Source organism: Ursus maritimus, unplaced genomic scaffold, assembly GCF_017311325.1.
Source record: "Ursus maritimus isolate PB19 unplaced genomic scaffold, ASM1731132v1 scaffold_28, whole genome shotgun sequence".
NCBI lineage: Eukaryota > Metazoa > Chordata > Mammalia > Carnivora > Ursidae > Ursus > Ursus maritimus.
The window spans coordinates 14,395,153-14,416,015 of NW_024425341.1; the positions used below are offsets into that span (position 1 = coordinate 14,395,153).

Here is a 20,863-nt window from a genome sequence, read left to right on the forward strand (position 1 = left end):
TGGAGCAGGCAGGAGAAATAGTGGCTGAGACTGAAAGCCTCGGTAAAGACCCATCCTACACAGACAGACTTCTCTGATTACATTAGTTTTCAACGTCAACCTCCCACCCCACCTCCACCCAAATTCCTACAGCGCTTGTGAAATCCGTGGCCCAAATTTATGCACTTAATTATATTTTCTTTTACTCCCTAGTTGTCTCCTGTACATTACTCAAGTCCCTCTAGTTAATACAATAAGCGTTTATGGAATTGGAAGAGCTTGTAAGTCGTCCGAGGCCCCATAATACACTCGGTCGCGAGGGGTAGTCAGGCCCAGCTCACAGCTAGTAGAACGGGGAGGGCTGATTGAGTCGTATCACCTTCTTGCTGATCAAATTGTCGCCCTTCTCCTGAGACCTATCAGGAGGATACCTCAAGAATGGCTCCACAGGTATTAGGCCCTCTGCGTCCACCAGAGGGCGCGTCTTCCCAGGTTTCCTCATTTAGGGAAACCCGAGCATTCAGTTCTCAAAAGCAAATGAGCCCTGCTGTATTACGGCCCTCTGCAGTTGCCGTAGCCCCAGACAGCACACAGGAAGTAGAATTCAAGAGTCGGGTGAAAAAACACTAGGGACTCAGAAGGGGCAAGTCCAGTTCCGCGGTTACGTACGCTTTCAGGGAGTCTGCAGTGTTTCTATTTGGGGGCCTCCCTCGCCAGTTCCTACTCCAGTGGAGGTGTCTTCTTCTTAGCCAGCTCTCGCCTCCTTATACGGTGTCCCCAGAACTATGGCCGAATACTCGTATGTGAAGTCTACCAAACTCGTCCTCAAGGGAACCAAGGCTAAGAGGTAAGGCCAAAGTTTGTGCGGGAGACTCTGGCTCTTTTCTGACAGCACTCCGCTCTCGCCTCCCCTCCCCCGTAGATAGTCTCACGGAAGCCTTAGAGGGCTGTTGTTCAGGCTCCCAGCGCTTGGGCCTGGCCTCTGGTCCCGGCTGGACTGATGCTGTGACTCAGTTCCGGGCGCCTGTAAGGAGCTGGAGAGACAAGCCGCCCGAGACGCGCCCTGACTGTCGCGCCTTCAAAAGGCAGGAGACAGGAGAGCGACACCACTAGCCCAGGAGCCACAAGTTTGGGTCCCTTAATAAGGCCCCCCTCCAGACCTCCGCATGATGCGTCCGCCTTAGTCTGATGACGTAGGTCATAACAATAACTTCCTTTATTAGGGATAATTTCACCATTGTTTCCCTCCCCCCTAAAAAAAGTCCTTAAGTTTTAAATACAATATGCAGGTGTGGGTTTTGATAGCGGTAACGGCTCAAATCTGGATTACCACCAGTTACTAGTTTTGTAGTTTGTGGCAAGTTCGGTAACATTCTTGAGCTTCCACTTACTCATTTATTAGGAAAGATTAATGTTACTATAAAAGAATTATTATGAGGGTTAAATGAGATAATATGTACAGTAAGTAGAGCCAGAGGCAAGGAGAAGGTCGTAGTGGTGATTTATGATTATTGGGTTTTTAGGAAAAGGTATCGGCCCACTCATATCCCCACCTCTCTTTTTACTGATAGATTTGCTCAGAGTTGATTATTCATACAAATGTTAACCATTTCAGCGTGTCTCAGTGATAGTTTTTGGTACTTTTAGGTAAGATGAAAGAAAGCGTTAAGGAGCAAACTGAAGCCACTGCCCTTGAGAACTCTGCCTACGGGTCTGGAATCACACAATTTATCCTGAATAAATCTGAAACTTGTACTGTCTGAATTTATAGGAGAGGGGGCGAGTTAGCTTCTGAAAGTTTACGTTTTGATGAAAATACAAACAAATGTCTTTAAATTATCACAACCATAAATCATTATTAACACACATAGAGCAGTTTCTGTGTGCCAAGAACTATTCCAAGCATTTTCAGTATAACTTTTTTAAACCACCCTGTTTTTTTAAATTACTGATATATAATACATGTATCATAAAATTCACCCTATAAAGTACAATTTTGTGGGTTTTAGTGTGCTCACAAAGTTCACCACTATCAAGTTGCCAACAAACATTTTTATCATCTCAGAAGGAAACCCCATAATGATTAGCGTCCACTCTTCCCCTAGTCCCTGGCAACCACTAGTCTGCTTTCTGCCTATAGCAGTTTGCCTCTTCTGAGTATTTCATATAAATGGAATCATACAGTATGTGGTCTTTTGTATCTGGTTTCATCTATGTTGTAGCATGTATCAGTACTCTTATTTTTATGGCTGAATAATATTCCATTGTATAGATATAACACATTTTGTTTTTCCATTCATTAGCTGATGGACATTTGGGTTGTTTCCACTTTTTGGTTCTTATGAATAATGCTGTTTTGACTATCCTAATAAAATTTTTGTGTGAATATGTGTTTTCATTTCTCTTGGATATATACCAGGAGTAAATTGTTAGGTCGTATGGTAACTCTGTGTTTAACTTTTTGAAGAACCCCAAACTATTTTCTTAAGTGGTTATACCGTTTTACATTTTCACCAGCAACATATGAAGGTACACATCATCTCTTAATCCTCACAGTAACCTTAAGAGCGTAGCTAAATTATTATCCTCATTTTACAGGTGAGAAACTGACAGAGATAAAGTAAATTTTCCAAAAGTCACAGAGCTAAGAAATGACAATATCAAGATTAAAAAGGCAGCCTGGCTCCGGAACCTGTTCTCTTAACTATAACACAATACATAAGGATCAGAAGTGATTTCTCAATATTAGAAGAGAGTATATCACGTAGATAACTGTAAATCAATAATTCATAAATCTGTGTACAGCTTAAAAGATTCTTCTAAGTTTGCATCTTGTGATACTTAACATCAAATCAGTATTTCTAAACTCATCTATATAAATTACCTCCTGCAGTAAAAAGAAAAAGAGCAAAGAGAAGAAGAGAAAAAGAGAAGAAGATGAAGAAACTCAACTTGATATTGTTGGTAAGTTTTCTGTACTTTATTCTGAGAAAAGTTAACATTGGTTGAGATGCCTTTAAAAGTATTTTCCTAGTTAGGGATAGGTAGTTCAAAGAAAGTCAAGAGAACTTGTGGCCTATACATAGTTTTCTTAAAGTGTTCAATATTATTTAAAGTTATAGATTCCTTTTATTGTCTGCACAGTAGATGTGACTGATGCCTTTTTTCATCATCAGGACTAGGCATGGAGAGAAGAAATATAGCTCTCTGATTTAATAGATACCATCATTAGACTACTTAATAGGCCAGAGATTCTGAACATAATTTTAAAGGCCTGATATAGATAAATATTATTTAATTAAATATATTTCACAAATTATTTTCTTTGAACATGTATGCGTTTTTTAAAAGATTTTATTTATTTATTTGAGAGAGAGAGAGAGCATGAGGACAGGAAAGGGGAGAGGGAGAAGCAGACTTACACAGGGCTCGATCCCAGAATCCCAGGATCATGACCTGAGCTGAAGGCAGACCAAGCCACCCAAGAACCCCTGAACATGTATGCATTTTAATTGTAGAAGCCAGTGATATGTATGTCCCTAAAGGAACAGTAAAAATAATTCACAGTAAAAATGATTATTTTGTATCCTGTGAAATGAATGAAAATCTTAATTAAACAGAACAGAGAGCATCAAGATAGCCTGTAAATGGTACCAGAGATAAACTGACCCAAACACATTTAACCAGCCTGCTTTCTGACCCTTTCCACATCTGTACTTTAAAGCAGTTTTTTTATCTTTTAAAACTTGGCCACTTGAACAATTGTTGGAGAGGATGTGGAGAAAGGGGATCCCTCCTACATTGTTGGTGGCAATGCAAGTTGGTACAACCACTCTGGAAAACAGTGTGGAGGTCCCTTAAAAAGTTAAAAATTGAGCTACCCTATGACCCAGCCATTGCACTACTGGGTATTTACCCCAAAGATACAGACGTAGTGAAGAGAAGGGCCATATGCACCCCAATGTTCATAGCAGCTTTGTCCACAGTAGCTAAATCGTGGAAGGAGCCGAGATGCCCTTCAACAGATGACTGGATTAAGAAGTTGTGGTCCATATATACAATGGAATATTACTCAGCTATCAAAAAGAACAATTTCTCAACATTTGCTGCAACATGGACGGCACTGGAGGAGATAATGCTAAGTGAAACAAGTCAAGCAGAGAAAGACAATTATTATATGGTTTCTCTCATCTATGGAAGATAAGAACTAGGAAGATCAGTAGAAGAAGAAAGGGATAAAGAAAGGGGGAGGTAATCAGAAGGGGGAATGAAGCACGAGAGACTATGGACTCTGAGAAACAAACTTAGGGCTTCAGAGGGGAGGGGGTGGGGGAATGGGATAGGTTGGTGATGGGTGGTGGGGAGGGCACATATTGCATGGTGCACTGGGTGTTACACGCAACTAATGAATCATCGAACTTTACATCAAAAACCGGGGATGTACTGTATGGTGACTAACATAGTAAAAAAACATTAAAAAAAAAATAAAAAATAAAGTAGGTTCCATACCCAGCACTGAGTTCAACACAGGGCTTGAACTCAAGACCCTGAGATTGAGACCTGAGCTGAGATCAAGAGTTGGATGCTTAACAGATGGAGCCACCCAGACACCCCCTTATTAAGCATTTTCTTTTTTTATGGTGATTTGCTAGGGTAAGAGTAGCAAAGCTTTCAACTAGTAATGGGTTAAGACCATTACTTTGGCAAGGAGATATCCTCACCTTGAATGTCACAGAACAAATCATCTACTGCTCAGATAGGAGGGATTTGCCTTGAACAAGACATTTCTGAAACCAGAGGTAAAGAAGAAGGGGTGAGTGCTATTGCAGGTAAATCTGTAAGCAAATCATTAAGGGAACTATAGGACAGGAGCTGCTGAGATTTTTTTTTCTCCTTTCAAACAATCATAGCAGTAAAAGTATGTACCAGTTCTAATATTACTACTAATATATTCCCAGTGCTTCCCTCAATCCTAAGCAGTGGTAAATGCCCAGTGAATGTTTTACACATGAATAAATCTTTCTAATATGTAAACTGAAAAAAAAAAAACCTTGGCCAGTCACATTTTGAAATTTCATAAATTTTGGTTCCTTTACATTTTATATGAAATGGTATAAAGATAATATTCTAGGGGCGCCTGGGTGGCTCAGTCGTTAAGTGTCTGCCTTCGGCTCAGGTCATGTCCCAGGGTCTTGGGATTGAGCCCTGCATCGGGCTCCCTGCTCAGTGGGAAGCCTGCTTCTCCCTCTCCCACTCCCCCTGCTTGTGTTCCTCTCGCTGTCTCTCTCTCTCTGTCAAATAAATAAATAAAATCTTCAAAAAAAAATTTAAAAGATAATATTCTAGAAAATTTCACTTTTTTTTTGAAATAGCAAATCAATTCTAAAGTTAGTGTAAATATCTTGGATAGATCTCTAGAGATGGAATTGCTGTGTCAAAGAATAGGTGGATATTTAACTATATAAGTAACCACCAAGCATTTTCTAAGGTGGTTGCACCATTTTATACTGCCACCAAGAAGTAATACAGTTCTGTTTTCAGTCTTCTCTCCCAGTCTGTGGTTTTACTTTTAATTTGCTTAAATGGTATTTTTCTGAAAGCAAAAGTTAGAATTCTTTTTTCAATTATAATAAAATTCACATACAACATAGTATTAGTTTTAGGTGTTGTACAACATAATGGTTTGATACATGTATATAGAAGTTTTTAGTTTTTATAAAACCCTATCTATTACTTTTTTTCTGTTACGGCTACCACCTTATATCTTCAATCTAAGAAATTGTTGCTTAATCCCAAGGTCATGAAGATATTCTTCCACATTTTCTTTAAGAGGCCTCAGTTTTAGTTTTTATATTAGATCTACGATCTGTCTGAAATTGATGTTTGGTCTGGGGTGAATTAGGGGTCAGTGTTCTTTTTTCATTTTTTCATATTGATACGCAGTTTTCCAGCACCACTGTTGAATAGACTTTCCTTTCTCCATTGAACTGCCTTGATATCTCTGTCAAAAATCAATTGTCTTTATATGGGTTAGTATAATTTTGGACTCTGTTCATTTATTTGTCTGTTGTTCTGCTGATATATTTGTTTTGATTACTGTCACTTCATAATGTTTTGAAATCAGGTGAGGTCTTCAGGGTTCATCCATGTTGTAGCATGTGTCAGAATTTCCTTCCTTTTAAGACTGAATAATACTCCATTGTGTGTATATACAGCATTTCGTTTTTCCATTCATCTTTCAGTGAACACATGGGTTACTTCCACTTTTTGCCTATTGTGAATAATTCTGCTAGGAATATCGGTGTACAGATATCTCTTCAAGACTTTGCTTTCAGTTCTTTTGGGCATATACCTGGAAGTGGAATTGCTGGATCATATGGTAATTGTGTTTTTAATTTGGTGAGAATTGTTTTGCATAGTCGCTGTACCATTTTACATTCCCACCAGCAGTGCACAAGGGTTTCAATTTCTCCGTATCCTCACCAACATTTGTTATTTCTGGTTCTGTGATAGCAGCCATCCTGATGGGTATGAAATAGTATCTCATTATGGTTTCAGTTTGCATTTCCTCAGTGAATTGCAATATTGAGCGATTTTCATGTGCTCATTGGCCATTAATGTATCTTCAGCAGGCTCCATGCCTAGTACGGAGCCTGACTCAGGGCTCAATCTTACAACCCTGAGATCACTACCTGAGCTGAAATCAAAAGTCGTATGCATAACTGACTGAGCAACTCAGGTGCCCCAAAAGATTTCATTTTGATGAGTCCAATTTGTCCAATTTTTCTTTTGTTGTTTGTGCCTTTGGTGTCATATCCAAGAAATGATCGCCAAATCCAATATTGTGAGGCTTCTATCATATGTTTTCTTCTAAGAGTTTTATAGTTTTAGCTCTTAAATTTAGGTCTTTGATCCATCTTGAGTTCATTTGTATATATGAAATTAGGTAGAAGTCCAACTTGATGTAAGTGAAAATTTTACTAATTTTTAATCGGGTATAAAAAGCCTTTCTTGTTTAGATGAATAGGAAATCTTGTGTGATGTGATAAACTGAATTTTTAAAAACTTTGTATTATGGAAATTTTCAAACTAATACATAAGTGAAGAGGAGAATAAGGAATTTCCCATGTGTCCATACCCCCAGCATTTTTAATGATCATTATTTTGACAATCTTGTTTCACTTACATACTTGCCTACTCTGAGATAATATCCTATGCACAATATTTCCTGGAGAATTTTAGGATTTATTTATTTTGTTTTAGAGAGAGTGTGTGTATGGGAGGAGGGGCAGAGGGAGAGGGAGAAAATCTCAAGCAGACTCCCGGCTGAGTGTGGAGCCTGCTGCGGAGCTCAGTCCCATGACCTTGAGATCATAACCTGAGCTGAAATCAAGAGCTGGTCACTCAACCAGCTGAGCTACCCAGGCGCCCTATTTTTTTTCTGAAGAATTTTAAAGTAAAACACAGAATATTCTGTCATTCTACCCATTTATACATAAATGTACAAAGCCGATAAAGCAGTCTCACTCTCTTTCCTTCTGTTTCACTCTTTTATTTTTTTTAAAAAGATTTTATTTATTTATTTGACAGAGAGAGAGAGAGATTGGGAGCACAAGCAGGCAGAGGGAGAGGGAGAAGCAGGCTCCCCGCTGAGTGGGGAGCCCTGATGTGGGCTTCGATCCCAGGACCCTGGGATCATGATCTGAGCTGAAGGCAGACGCTTAACTGACTGAGCCACCCAGGCACTCTGCTCTCTGTTTTAATACGTAAGAGTATATCATTATCAGACCTAACAGTTCCTTAATATCATCTAATATCTTATCAATGACTGACACATTTCTCCTTTAGCTAACATACAATTTAGCTTCATAATCAACAGTGAAAATCTGAAAGCTTTTCCTCTAAGATCAAGAATAAGACAAGGATACCTACTCTTGCCACTTTTATTTGACATAGTATTGGCAGCCTTAGCCAAAGCAATTAGGCAAAAAAGAAAGAAAGAAAAGGCATCCAAATCAGAGAGGAAGAAATAAAACTGTCACTATGGGCAGATGACATGATCTTATGTACTGAAACCCTAAAGACTCCACCAAAAAACTGTTAGAACTAATAAATGAATTCAGTAAAGTTGCAGGATATAAAATCAACATACAGAAACTTGTTGTATTTCTATACATTAATATTGAATTATCAGAAAGAGAAATTAAGAAAAATAATCCCATTTACAATTGTACCAAAGAGAATAAAATACCTAGGAATAAATTTAACCAAGGATGTGAAAGACTTGTACATTGAAAAGTATGACATTGATAAAAGAATTTGAAGAAGACACATATAAATGGAAAGATATTCCATGTTCATAGATCAGAAGAATTAAATTGTTAAAATACTCATACTACGTCAAAGCAATTTACAGATTCAGTGCAGTCTCTATCAAAATTCCAGTGGCGTTTTTCACGAATAATAAACAATCCTAAAATTTGTAAGGAACCACAAAAGACTCCAGATAGCTAGCAGTCTTCAGAAAGAAGAACTAGGCTGGAGGTACCACACTTTCCTGATTTCAAATAATATTACAAAGATATACTAATCAGAACGTTTGATATTAGCATAAAAACAATACATCAATAGAACAGAACAAAAAGTCCAGCAACAAACTGATGCAATAAACACAGGAGTGCATCTGTCTTTTCAAATTAGTGTTTTCATTTTCTTTGGGCAAATACCCAGTAGTGGAATTACTGGATCATGTGGTAATTCTATTTTTAATTTTGTGAGGAAACTCCATACTGTTTTACACAGTAGCTGCACCAATTTGCATTCCCACCAGCAGTGCACAAGGATTCCTTTTTCTCCACAGCTTCTCCAACACTTGTTATTTGTCTTTTTTAAATTTTAGCCATTCTTACAGGTGTAAAGTAATATCTCATTGTGGTTTTAATTTGCATTTCCCTGATGACTAGTAATGTTAAACATTTTCTATGTGTATGTTGGCCATCTCTGTGTCTTATCTGGAAAAATTTCTGTTCAGGTCCTCGACCCATTTTTTAATTGGATTATATGGTGTTTTTGGTGTTGAGTTGTATAAGTTCTTTATAAAGTTTGGATATTAACCCCTTATTGGATATATCATTTGCAACTAGCTTCTTCTACTCAGTAGGTTGTCTTTTTGTTTTGTTGATGATTTCCTTCACTGCACAAATGCTTTTTATTTTGGTGTAGTCTTAATATAATTTTGCTTTTGTTTCCTTTGCCAGAGGAGACATATCTAAGGAAAATGTTTCTACGGCCGAAGTCAAAGAATCAGGAGGGATACTGCCTATGTTTTCTTGTAGAAATTTTATGGGTTCAGGTCTCACATTTAGGTTTTTAATCTATTTTGAATTTATTTTTGTGTATGGTATAAGAAAGTGGTGCAGTTTTCCCAGCACCATTTGTTGAAGATCGTCTTTTCCCCATTTTAAATTCTTGCTTCTTTGTCATAGATTAACTTACCATAAAAGGGTGGGTTTATTTCTAGACATTCTGTTCTGTTCCATAGATTTGTATATCTGTATTTATGCCAGTACCATAATGTTTTTAGTACTATAGCTTTGTAGTATATCTTGAAATCTGGGATTGTGATACCTCCAGCATTATTCTTTTTCAAGATCGCTTTGGCTATTTGGGATCTTTTGTGGTTCCATACAAGTTTTAGGATTATTCTAGCTCTGTGAAAGTTTTATTGGTATTTTAATAGAGATTGTATTGAAACTGCAGCATGAGTAGGCAGATGCCTGAAATAGGTGAAGAGGAATTAAGAGTAAACTTGTCTTGATGAGCACTGAGAAATGTATAGAATTGCTGAGTCATTATATTGTACATATGGAACTAATGTTAACACTATGTTAATTATATTTGAATTAAAAAATGAATAAAAAAAGGAACCCATTTCTGTTCATGTACATAGAGTACATAGTTTCTGCTCATTTTGTTTCTAATCTAAAATCATGGTTAAGAATGCTATGCTAGATCATAAAAAAGAATGAAATCTTGCCATTTGCATTGTAATGGAGCTAGAGAGAATTATGCTAAATGAAATACGTTAGAGAAAAACAAATACGATTTCATTTATATGTGGAGTTCAGGAAACAAAACAGATGAATATAGGGAAGAAGACAGAGAGAGAGAGAGAAACCAGAAAACAGACTCTTAACTATAACAAACTGAAGGTTGCTGGAGGGGACATGAGCGGGAGATGGGTTAAACGGGTGAAGGGTATTGAGGATGGCACTTGTGATGAGCAGAGTGTTGTAAGTGATGAATCACTACATTCTGTACCTGAAACTAATATTACTATTATGTTAACGAACTGGAATTTAAATAAAAACTTGAAAAAATAAAAATACTGTGCTACAAAGTCTTTCTGGAGGGATACGTAAGAAACAGATTATAATAGTCATTGCCTCTGGAGAGCAGTCATGGATGGCTGGGGAGGGAATGGAAGATACTGTTCTCCATCATTTTGTGCCTTCACATGCACTGCTGTATTATATTTTGAAAAGAATGTAATCTTGATTGTGGTTGGTGGTCCCCTATATCTATACACATACATACAAACATACAAATGATTATATGTAAAACTGATGAAATCTGAGTAAGGTTCACAGTTTGTATAAAGGGTAGTTTCCTGGTTTTGACATTGTACTTTAATTATGTAAGATGTTGCTACTGGGAGAAGTGAGTAAATGATATATGAGATCTCTCTGTATTACTTCTTACAACTGCAAAATAAAAAGTTTTAAAAAACAAGTTATAACAACAACAAGTAAGAACCTTGTGTCAAATCTAAAATACAAATTTAAATATTGATTTTATTTTTTAGGAATCTGGTGGACAGTAACAAACTTTGGTGAAATATCAGGAACCATAGCAATTGAAATGGATAAAGGAACCTACATACATGCCCTTGACAATGGACTTTTTACACTGGGAGCTCCACATAAAGAAGGTTTGTGTCTAGTAGAAGCAATGGAAGGGAAAAGACCATTTAAAGTATATATTTTAGGGAAGCCTGGGTGGCTCAGTTGGTTAAGTGTCTGCCTTTGGCTCAGGTCATGATCCCAGGGATTGAGTCCCTCATTGGGCTCCTTGCTCAGCAGGGAGCCTGCTTCTCCCCTGCCTGCTGCTCTCTCTGCTTGTGGTCTGTCTGTCTCTCTCAAATAAATAAAATCGTTAAAAAAAAAAAAAGTATGTATTTTATGACATTCATTCACTTAGGCCAAATTCTAACTAATCTCAAGTATATTCCAAAGGAATAAATCTCCCCTGCCTGCTGCTTCCTCTGCTTGTGGTCTGTCTGTCTGTCTCTCTCAAATAAATAAAATCGTTTAAAAAAAAAAAGTATGTATTTTATGACATTCATTCACTTAGGCCAAATTCTAACTAATCTCAAGTATATTCCAAAGGAATAAATCTATTGCATTTGACTCTTCCCCTTTTTTCCTTCCTTAATATTTACCAATTATTGGCAAATCCCTCTCTCCAGTGTAAGCATGTGAAAACATTCTTTATGGTTCAAGAGTATCAGTTGAAATCAAAAGCAACATGAATAATTGAAATTGAAAGGGAAACCTAGTTGAGTCAAAGATTTGATTGCTTTATTCTTTAGATCTTTTGCCAAAGCTAATCTGGAGCATTTTTAACAATTTGAAGTTTTGTTATTCCTTCTAGCCCATCAGAATAAGCACTAGTGAGACATGAAATAATCAGAAGATAAAAAACTATCTTTTAGTATGATTGTCCATCCCTTGAATAAGTTAAAGCATTTAGTTTTTAAAATATTAAATGATTATTTGTCTATGTACTGAGTGCATTTTAAAACATAAAAAGAAAAAAATATCATGCTGACTTACCTATTAAGTATGTAAAACTAACACTGTAGTTATAAGAAGATAAAGTAGATCTTGATACTGTAATCTGAATAGTGTATTATGATTATATCAAAATATTATATTCTTACATTTAATTTTAAAAGAAAACTTTCTAAAAGCTTAAGACTATCTTTATGTGTATATTTGTAACAAATGTCAAATTTATTTCAAAATGTTTTTTTCTCCTATAGTTGATGAGGGCCCTAGTCCTCCAGAGCAGTTTACAGCTGTGAAATTGTCTGATTCCAGGTAAGTAAGTTGAACTGTAATTAATCACCTTTTATTTTTTTAATTTAATTTTATTCGCTGAAAAATTTCTATATGTAGCTAATTAATTAAGCTAACTTAATTCCATAGACCAATTTTGATGTAAAAAGCAAAACAATCTTTTTGAAAGTATATTTTGTGACATTTAAAAAATATAACATTTATATATGCTGTATTTAGGTATTATTAAGTTTCATTTGCAGCAACTATGTCTTTGAAAGAGAATTAAAGCTCCAAATAAAAACATACACTGTGTTTCCTTGCAATATATAATACTAGGCAAGAAAAAAATGAGTATTAATAATGTCCCAGACCAAATAAGATATAGTTAGAAAGATATGTAAAGAAAACAGACATAAGACAAAACCTGGTCTGATGTTGCTGTGATATGTAAACTCACTTGTCAGAAGTCAAGAGATAAACAAGAAGATAGAAGAAAGGAATGTTATTAAAATTATTAAAATCAGTAGAGAATGTTACATAGTCATGAAGACCAAAAGAATATTTTATTTCCTAATTTTTACAATCATCTTGTAAGCTGACCTTTTTTATTCTCACAGTGCAAAAGTACAGAATGATACTTTGGGTAGTGCATACAAAAACTGAATTGCATCAACATGATAATGATTTGTATTATACTATCATTAACCTGTAAATGAATATAAAATCAGTCCCTTGGCATCACAAGGGGTTGGTAAGCTAAAAGTTAGGAATCATATTTTTTTCTTTAAAAAAATCACATTAAGATTATCATTCCTATACTTTGGCCGTACGTATAGTGAAAGACTTTTTTTTTTTTCAAGATTTTATTTATTTACTTCGGAGAGAGCGAGCCAGCACTAGGGGTTGGGAGGGAGAAACAGACTCGCTGCTAAGCGCAGAGCACAGAGCCTGACTATGGGGCTTGTGGGGCTTCCATCCCAGGACCACAGGATCATGACTTGAGCTGAAGTCAGACACTTAACTGACTGAGCCACCCAGGTACCCCTGAGAGACTTTTAAAGAATAAAAGCAGCAGAAGAAAAATCAATAAATGCAAACTTCTTTACAGTTGAAAACAAAAAATATTTAATTAAATAGGCAAATGAGGAAAATATTTGCAACAACGTTAACAGGCAATGAGTTTTTATTCTTTATATTTATGTACGGGATTCATAACACTAAGTAAAACAGTAAGATACCAATAGAAAAATGGACAAAAAGATAACTTAAAAACTAAAAAGGAAAGGAAGTACAAATGTCACTTACAATGGTTAAAATATAAATTAAGTGGGATACTATTTTTCCTGTATCTGATATTCTAATTTTTTCACAAAAAAGGTATAATGTTAATAGATCCATGGTGAAATGATACTCTTCTGATTTGAGGTGAGAATGTTAAATTGATTCAGATTTTTTCTGGAAAGCAATTTGACAGCATGTAATAGGAGCTTTATAAGTACAGTATGAAATTACATATATAGACCTACACTGTCCGATATAGTAGTTACTAGCCACATGTGGCTTTTGAAAATTTGGACTATGTATGGCTAGCCTGGATTTTTATACACACACACATTATTTTTATTATCCATATTTAATTTTCTTTCTCTCAGTTTTTAACATTTCCTTTTTGTTAATCTAAAGAATTGCCCTGAAATCTGGCTACGGAAAATACCTTGGTATTAATTCAGATGGACTTGTTGTGGGGCGTTCAGATGCAATTGGACCAAGAGAACAATGGGAACCAGTCTTTCAAGATGTAAGTGCTATTATTGTTCATAAAAGCTGCTTGTCAATGTAAGATACAGTCCTTAACAGTCAATGAGAATATATATTCTAAAACCCAAAAAGGTAGAGTGCAATAATTAAATTGAAGAAAACCAATACAAACTCATAACCTTAAAAAAGTCTTGAAAAACAGTGCAACACAGCAAAAGAAATAACAAAGTGAAAAGACAACCAATAGGATGAGAAAAAATATTTGCAAACCATATTTCTGATAAGGGGTTAATATCCAAAATATATAAAGAGCTGATACAATTCAGTAGCAAAGAAACAAATAACCCAATTAAAAAATGGGCAAAAGACCTGACTAGACTTTTTTTCCCAGAGAAGATATACAAAAGGTCAACAGGTACAAGAAAAGTTGCTCAATATCACCAGTCATTAGAGAATTCCAAACCAAAAGCACAATAAGGTATCACTCCCTGCCTGTTAGAATGGCCGTCTTTAAAAAGAGGAGCTAAATGCTTGAAGGATGGGGAGAAAAGGGAAGGCTCATGCACTGCTGGTGGGAATGCAAACTGATGCAGCCACTGTGGAAAAAATACGGAGGTTCCTCAAAAAATAAAAAATAGAATTATTTTAAGATCCAGCAATCCCAGTTATGAGAATATATCCAAAGGAAACCAAAAAACTAAATTGAAAAAATATCTGCACCACTGTGTTCCTCGTGGTATTACTTACAAGAGCCAAAATATGGAAACAACCTAAATGTCCATTGATAAATGGCTAAAGTTGTGGTATATACACATGCAATGGAATATTATTCAGCCGTAAAAGATGAGTAAATCTTGCCATTTGCAGCAACATGGATGGACCTTGCTAAGTGAAATAAGTCAGAGAAGGACAACTGTATGATCTCACTTAATATGGAATCTTCAAAAATGAAAACAAACGAAAACTCAGAAAAAGACATCAGACTTGTGGTTGGTTACCAGAGTGGTAGATGTTGGGATTAGGAATTAGAGGAAGAAGGTGATCAAAAAAGGTAATTTCCAATTACAAGATAAATAAGTGCCATGGATATAATGTATAGCATGATTACTACAGCTAATGCTACTGTATGATATATAGGAAAGCTGATAAGAGAGTAAATCCTGAGTTCTCATCACAAGGAAAAAAAAACTGTTTTCTTTTTGTGCTTTCTTCTTACTGTTAACTGCATGAGATGATGGATGCTAGCTAAAACTTATTAAGATCATCATTTCACAGTAAGTGTTAAGCCAAACCATTATGCTGTATACCTTAAGCTTACGCAGTGATTATGTCAGTTATATCTCAGTAAAACTGGGGGAGGAAATCATTCAACAAAAATAGCAGTAGTACCTCTGCCCACCATCATTTCTGTCCACATAAAAACACCCCTCTGACATTGATTCTTAAAGTTCTTTTTTTTTTTTAAGATTTTATTTACTTATTTGACAGAAAGAGAGACATCCAGCAAGAGAGGGAACACAAGCAGGGGGAGTGGGAGAGGAAGAAGCAGGCTCCCAGCGGAGCAGGGAGCCTGATGCGGGGCTCGATCCTAGGACCCTGGGATCACGCCCTGAGCCAAAGGCAGATGCTTAACGACTGAGCCACCCAGGTGCCCCTGATTCTTAAAGTTCTGAGTAGTAAACTCAAAAGCACCAAAAGCTAGCTCTTACATATTTTTATATTTTCTAATTATGAAGAAAATTTTACTTAAAACACTATTATTTGAGTAAATTACTTGCATTATATAATTTTTTATTGTCTTAAAAGCTAAATTATTTTTCAAACAGAACTAAGTCAGTTAGGGGCGCCTGGGTAGCGCAGTCGTTAAGCGTCTGTCTTCGGCTCAGGGCGTGATCCCGGCGTTCCGGGATCAAGTCCCACATCGGGCTCCTGGGCTGGGAGCCTGCTTCTTCCTCTCCCACTCCCCTGCTGTGTTCCCTCTCTCGCTGTCTGTCTGTCTGTCACATAAATAAATAAAATCTTAAAAAAAAAAAAAAAAGTCAGTTAAATCCTTAATAGATCTTTAAGGCTTAAGGAAACAATTCTATTTCATCTAGTTAGAGTTTAGTCCTACTCATAGAATATACTAAAAATATTTATTGGGTTATTTTTGAGTAGTAAGATTATAGGTGATTTTGGTTTTCTTTTCTGTATTTTTTTTATTTTCTATGTTTTCTCCACATTCTTTTTACTGATTACTTTTACACTTGGGGCTAAGGGATGGAATTAATTTCATTCTCAAGACCTAAGAATTCTTTTGCAGTAGTCTTGTAACTTTTTTGTTATTATTTTGTTTTATACAGGGAAAAATGGCTTTATTGGCCTCAAATAGCTGCTTTATTAGATGCAATGAAGCAGGTGATATAGAAGCAAAAAGTAAAACAGCAGGAGAAGAAGAAATGATAAAGGTAATCATGACATCTTTCTTCTTTTAAAATTTTTTTCTTTTTCATTTTTCTGTAGACTAATACATGTCACATATGTGATGTGACTGTATCTCTTAAAAATGTTGAGTAGTCATTTACTTTCACTTTAAAGAAGTAATGCATATTTTTTATACTATGCTCCAAATAAGCTTTATTATAAAAAGCTTGATTATAAATCCTATAACTGATGGTTTGTTTGTACCATGTGGTAGAGAAATAATTATATCTTACCTCCATGTATTAGTATCCTCTTCTGAGTAGTTTCACATGTTTTGTAGGACTCTATTTTCTTTTTTTTTCTTGCTTGAATTTTAAAATTTAATTTTTTAAATAGGTATGTTCACATGGTTCAAAATTTTAAAAATACAAGCATATAAAGACATGACTTGCATCTGTCTATAGCCTATCAGAGTTTTTAAATAAAAATATATGTTGATAATTTCCTACTTTTTTACGATAAAGTTAGGTTCCTGCATATATTCCTTTAGACCTTGATTATTTTTTCCTTAATACTTTTATCTTGGAGATTTTCCCTTACCACTATGTAGAAAAATTTTCTCTTTTTTGACAGCTATAGAATATTCCATTATAGGGATATGCCATAATTTATTTATCAGTTCCTCATAAATGCAAATTTAGGTTACTTCCAGTCTTTTAGAAACAGTGCTGTAACACATAACTTTGATTATGCATCATTCTGTACGTGTGCAGGTATATCTGAAGATAAATTCCCAAAAGCAGAATTATAAGGTGTATGAAAAATGTTAGTTATCAATTACATTAAAAGCAAAAAACAAAAACCACAAATCAAAACAGAAGCCAGTAGCTGCAGGTATTCTGTTGAATGTGACACATGCACTGTCTTCTTGAATCTTCATAAAGTTCCTGTGAGGTACCTATTTTAACTTTACCAATGAGGAGAGAGCCTTTGAGCCTCCTTACATCCTCACCTGTTGTAATCAGTTATGAAACTCACACAGGTACTTATGATAGAGACAGGATGTGTACCCAGGCCCAACTGACTGGAAACTACTCTGACACTCCATACCATACTGCCTCTCAGGAAACAGGTCATTAGAAAAATGCTGGTGGATTTCTCACTTACCAGAAGTATGATTTTTGAAGACAATGCAAATAAAATACAGTACTTTGCACTTTTATGGGAAAAAACAAAACAAAACACTGTGCTGTATTTAATTACAACTGTTTTTATATGAAGTATCTGTCACAGTTTCCCTGGGTCTGTTTGGTTAATTAAGTACCTAGAAGCTCTGAGCAGTGATAATCCAGAACTCTGTCCACCTTGCATTTTACTTCATAGGCTCTGCTAGTCTTATCAGCCATCCACCTTATAGCCTATCAGGACACATTCCCTCCTGCCGAAAGTAGTAGTATTGTCACAGGCCCTGGCCAGTAATGTCCCCAGGTCTGCTGAGACCCTGCTAGCCAAACCTGTCACACAGGTAGCACTGGCACTGCCTTATTGGTCACCACTTTCTAAGCAGCCTTGGAATTGGACTCAGAGCACAAAGATCCTTGGAGATGAAAATTATGTCCTTTGGGTTGCAAATTGCCAGTTCCTGGGGCCTGAATTCTGTCCCCTTCTTGCCCCACTCAGTGGATCCCAATTGCTATATCAATTTATGGCATTGTGATAGTAAATATCTGTCACAACTTACAAGGATATAAGGAAGAGTGGATTCCAGTTAAGTAAAAGTGAGCTGTGTCATGTTAAAAAGTTTTAATGGATTTGGGAATAGCTATGCAAATTAAAATAGCTACTATCTTAAACTTTCAGTGTTATAAAATAAACACTATCTATAGGGGTAATTTGGATATTTACTTTGAGGCCAAAATTAATCAAATTATTGCCTAATTGCTCAGCAGAACCTGATCTATAAAATGTCTTTCAAATAATTTTATCTTTTGTGTCTGATGCAAAGGCTCTAGAGAAACATAATAGCGATTATTTATATAAATTATACATATATAAATAAAAACATATCTAGAACCTGTCTTTTTCGGAATCTGATTGCTAAGTTGATTGTTTTCTTTATTTGCATAAGAAATCACCTGGAGGGTTCTTAGAAAATAAGTAAAGTGGGGAAGGGGAAGAGACATGTATAACCTGTTAGGTTCTCATCTCAATGTCCAGATTAGATCCTGTGCTGAAAGAGAAACTAAGAAAAAAGATGACATTCCAGAAGAAGACAAAGGAAATGTTAAACAGTGTGAAATCAATTATGTGTACGTATTCTTTTCCTTTTAGACCATACAGATTTGGCATTGAAGTACTTCTCAAGACACATAAAATACTGGAAGGACAAGAGGCAGCAAAAAATAGACTCTAGGACAAAGAACTAAGCTGAATACTTTTCTTTTCTCAGAGCTTCAGTTTTCCTAGTTACCCTGGCTGGCTTTCAAAGCTAAAGTCACTTGGATTAGTCTTTTCTCTCTGTTCATTAACAGAATGACTATAGGTTATCTGTACATAATGCCAACCAAATGCTGTTCCATAGCCAGGATTCAGGGACTCCAGCCAACATGCCTTAGTGGAAGTGGGGCTTCATAGTGCTGCCCAAATAACTGCCCTCTTCACAGAGGAGCGCTAAGGTCATCTTTGCAGTTGAAAAGCTGTATGTTTTTAAAGAAATACAATTAGTTTTTTTTAAATATATGAAAAAGTCTAAAAATATTTGTAAGTTCATAAGTAAACATGTATAATCAAAGTTTGAGATGATTTTCAAGAAAGGCATTTTCTTAACAGAAAGAAATTTCAGAGCTTCCAAGACCACAAACTTAAAATAAGTAAAGAAGACAGTAAAATTCTCAAAAAGGCCCGGAAAGATGGATTTTTGCATGAAACACTTCTGGACAGGTAGGCATATTTTTACTTATTTCCAACTATTTTCATTATCCAATAGAAATGGCATATATAACACCAATGTTCTTTTTTTCAATTATTACAGTTCTGCAATTTTTGTCTTCTAATTTGTGAACATAGTAATGTTACCTAAAAAGGACATCATAAGTCTGGGAAAAGATCACCCATGAAACAATATCTAAAAATAGCCAGGTTCCAAAAAGTTACATATTTTGTTATAAGACATTCAGGTTTAACTGAAACTCCTTCATAAATTTATTTAACATTATCTTTCTATAATTATTAGAACGGGGCTAGAAAGAAGTAGTTTAATTTCAAAATTTAGTGGGTTATAGTAGAACAGTACAGGTTCCTAAAACAGATAAAAACCGATCAGTTTAAAAATTTCTAAGTATAGGGGTTGGAGTTAAGATGGCGGAGGAGTAGGGGACCCCTTTTTCAGCCCGTCCCCTGAGTCGAGCTGGATAGGTACCAGACCAGCCTGAACATCCACGGAATCAGCCTGAGACGCAGGAAGATACATCAGGATCTCTACAAATGAACATCTCCAGGACTGAGTATTGAGGTACGAAGCGGGGAGCCGTGAAACAGCGCACAGATATCGGAAGATAAACGGAAGGGGGAGGGAGCAACCACGTTCGGGCACCGGGAAGCGGTAGCCACCTGCATGGGGGAGCGGGCAGACTCGCAGACGGGCACCCTCGAGAGAGCAGACTGAGACCGTGAGCCGGGGAACGCATGCGACCAGACTGAGGGCCGGAGCTTCAGAGAGCACGGGAGGCGCCGGGAAGTGGTAGCCACCTGCACAGGGGAGCAGGCCAGACTCGCGGATGGCACCCACGAGAAAACAGACTGGGACCGTGAGCAGGGAGCGCATGCGAGCAGTCTGAAAACCGGAGCTCCGGAGCGCACGCAAACCACACTGAGACGGAGCTCCGGAGCTCACGGGGGCAGCTGGCGGCTGGCGGTATTAGAAACACAAAGGACAGAGACGCGCCGGCCCTGGAAGTGAGGGCTGGGACGCCGGGTGTGGGCCGCACATCCCGGGATGCTGCAGGGTTGAGCAGCACCAACAGAAACAGAGTTAAAGTGGCCAGAACATCCGTGGAGAACGGTCCGCGATCCCTCTGTTCTGAGACAGAGGCTGAGATTCGGCCACTGCTGCTCTCTCAGAAGAGGCATAGCACACCGCCAGGGAAAGCCACCAGAGAACAAAAGCCTGGAAATACCGGCTCACAGTGTGCCTATCCCCATCCCCCCTCGCAGGGGACACAGAGACTCTACCCAAACAGGGTTGCCTGAGTATCAGCGCGGCAGGCCCCTCCCCCAGAAGGCAGGCTGAAAAATCAAGAAGCCCACATCCCTAAGATCCCTATAAAACAAGGGCATACGGCCTGGGTCCTGGTCAATAATTTGGGCTCTGGACAACCCCACAACCGCTCCTCATCAGAATGACGAGAAGGAGAAATGCCCCCCCAGCGAAGAAAAGACAATAAGTCTGTGGCCTCTGCCACAGAACTAATGGATATGGATATAACCAAATTATCAGAAATGGAATTCAGAGTAACAATGGTCAAGATGATATGTAGACTCGAAAAAAGTATTAACGAAAATGTTAATGAGAATATAGAATCTCTAAGGGCGGAAATGAGAGC

At 37.0% G+C, this 20,863-nt stretch overlaps 1 protein-coding gene and 1 long non-coding RNA gene across 5 annotated transcripts in view; one reads left to right on the plus strand and one right to left on the minus strand.

The window, feature by feature from the left end:
* Positions 1–20,863, minus strand: part of LOC121105649 — a 101,103-nt gene that overhangs the window by 57,491 nt on the left and 22,749 nt on the right. The window lies entirely within an intron of this gene.
* Positions 567–20,863, plus strand: part of FRG1 (FSHD region gene 1) — a 25,484-nt gene continuing 5,187 nt past the window's right edge. Inside the window, exons 1-8 of the mRNA XM_008710906.2 lie at positions 567–826; positions 2,873–2,943; positions 10,844–10,969; positions 12,083–12,140; positions 13,785–13,899; positions 16,202–16,306; positions 18,480–18,571; positions 19,092–19,202. Of these exons, the coding sequence (XP_008709128.1) occupies positions 765–826; positions 2,873–2,943; positions 10,844–10,969; positions 12,083–12,140; positions 13,785–13,899; positions 16,202–16,306; positions 18,480–18,571; positions 19,092–19,202 (740 nt within the window). The 5' untranslated portion in view covers positions 567–764. The remainder of the gene's footprint in view (positions 827–2,872; positions 2,944–10,843; positions 10,970–12,082; positions 12,141–13,784; positions 13,900–16,201; positions 16,307–18,479; positions 18,572–19,091; positions 19,203–20,863) is intronic.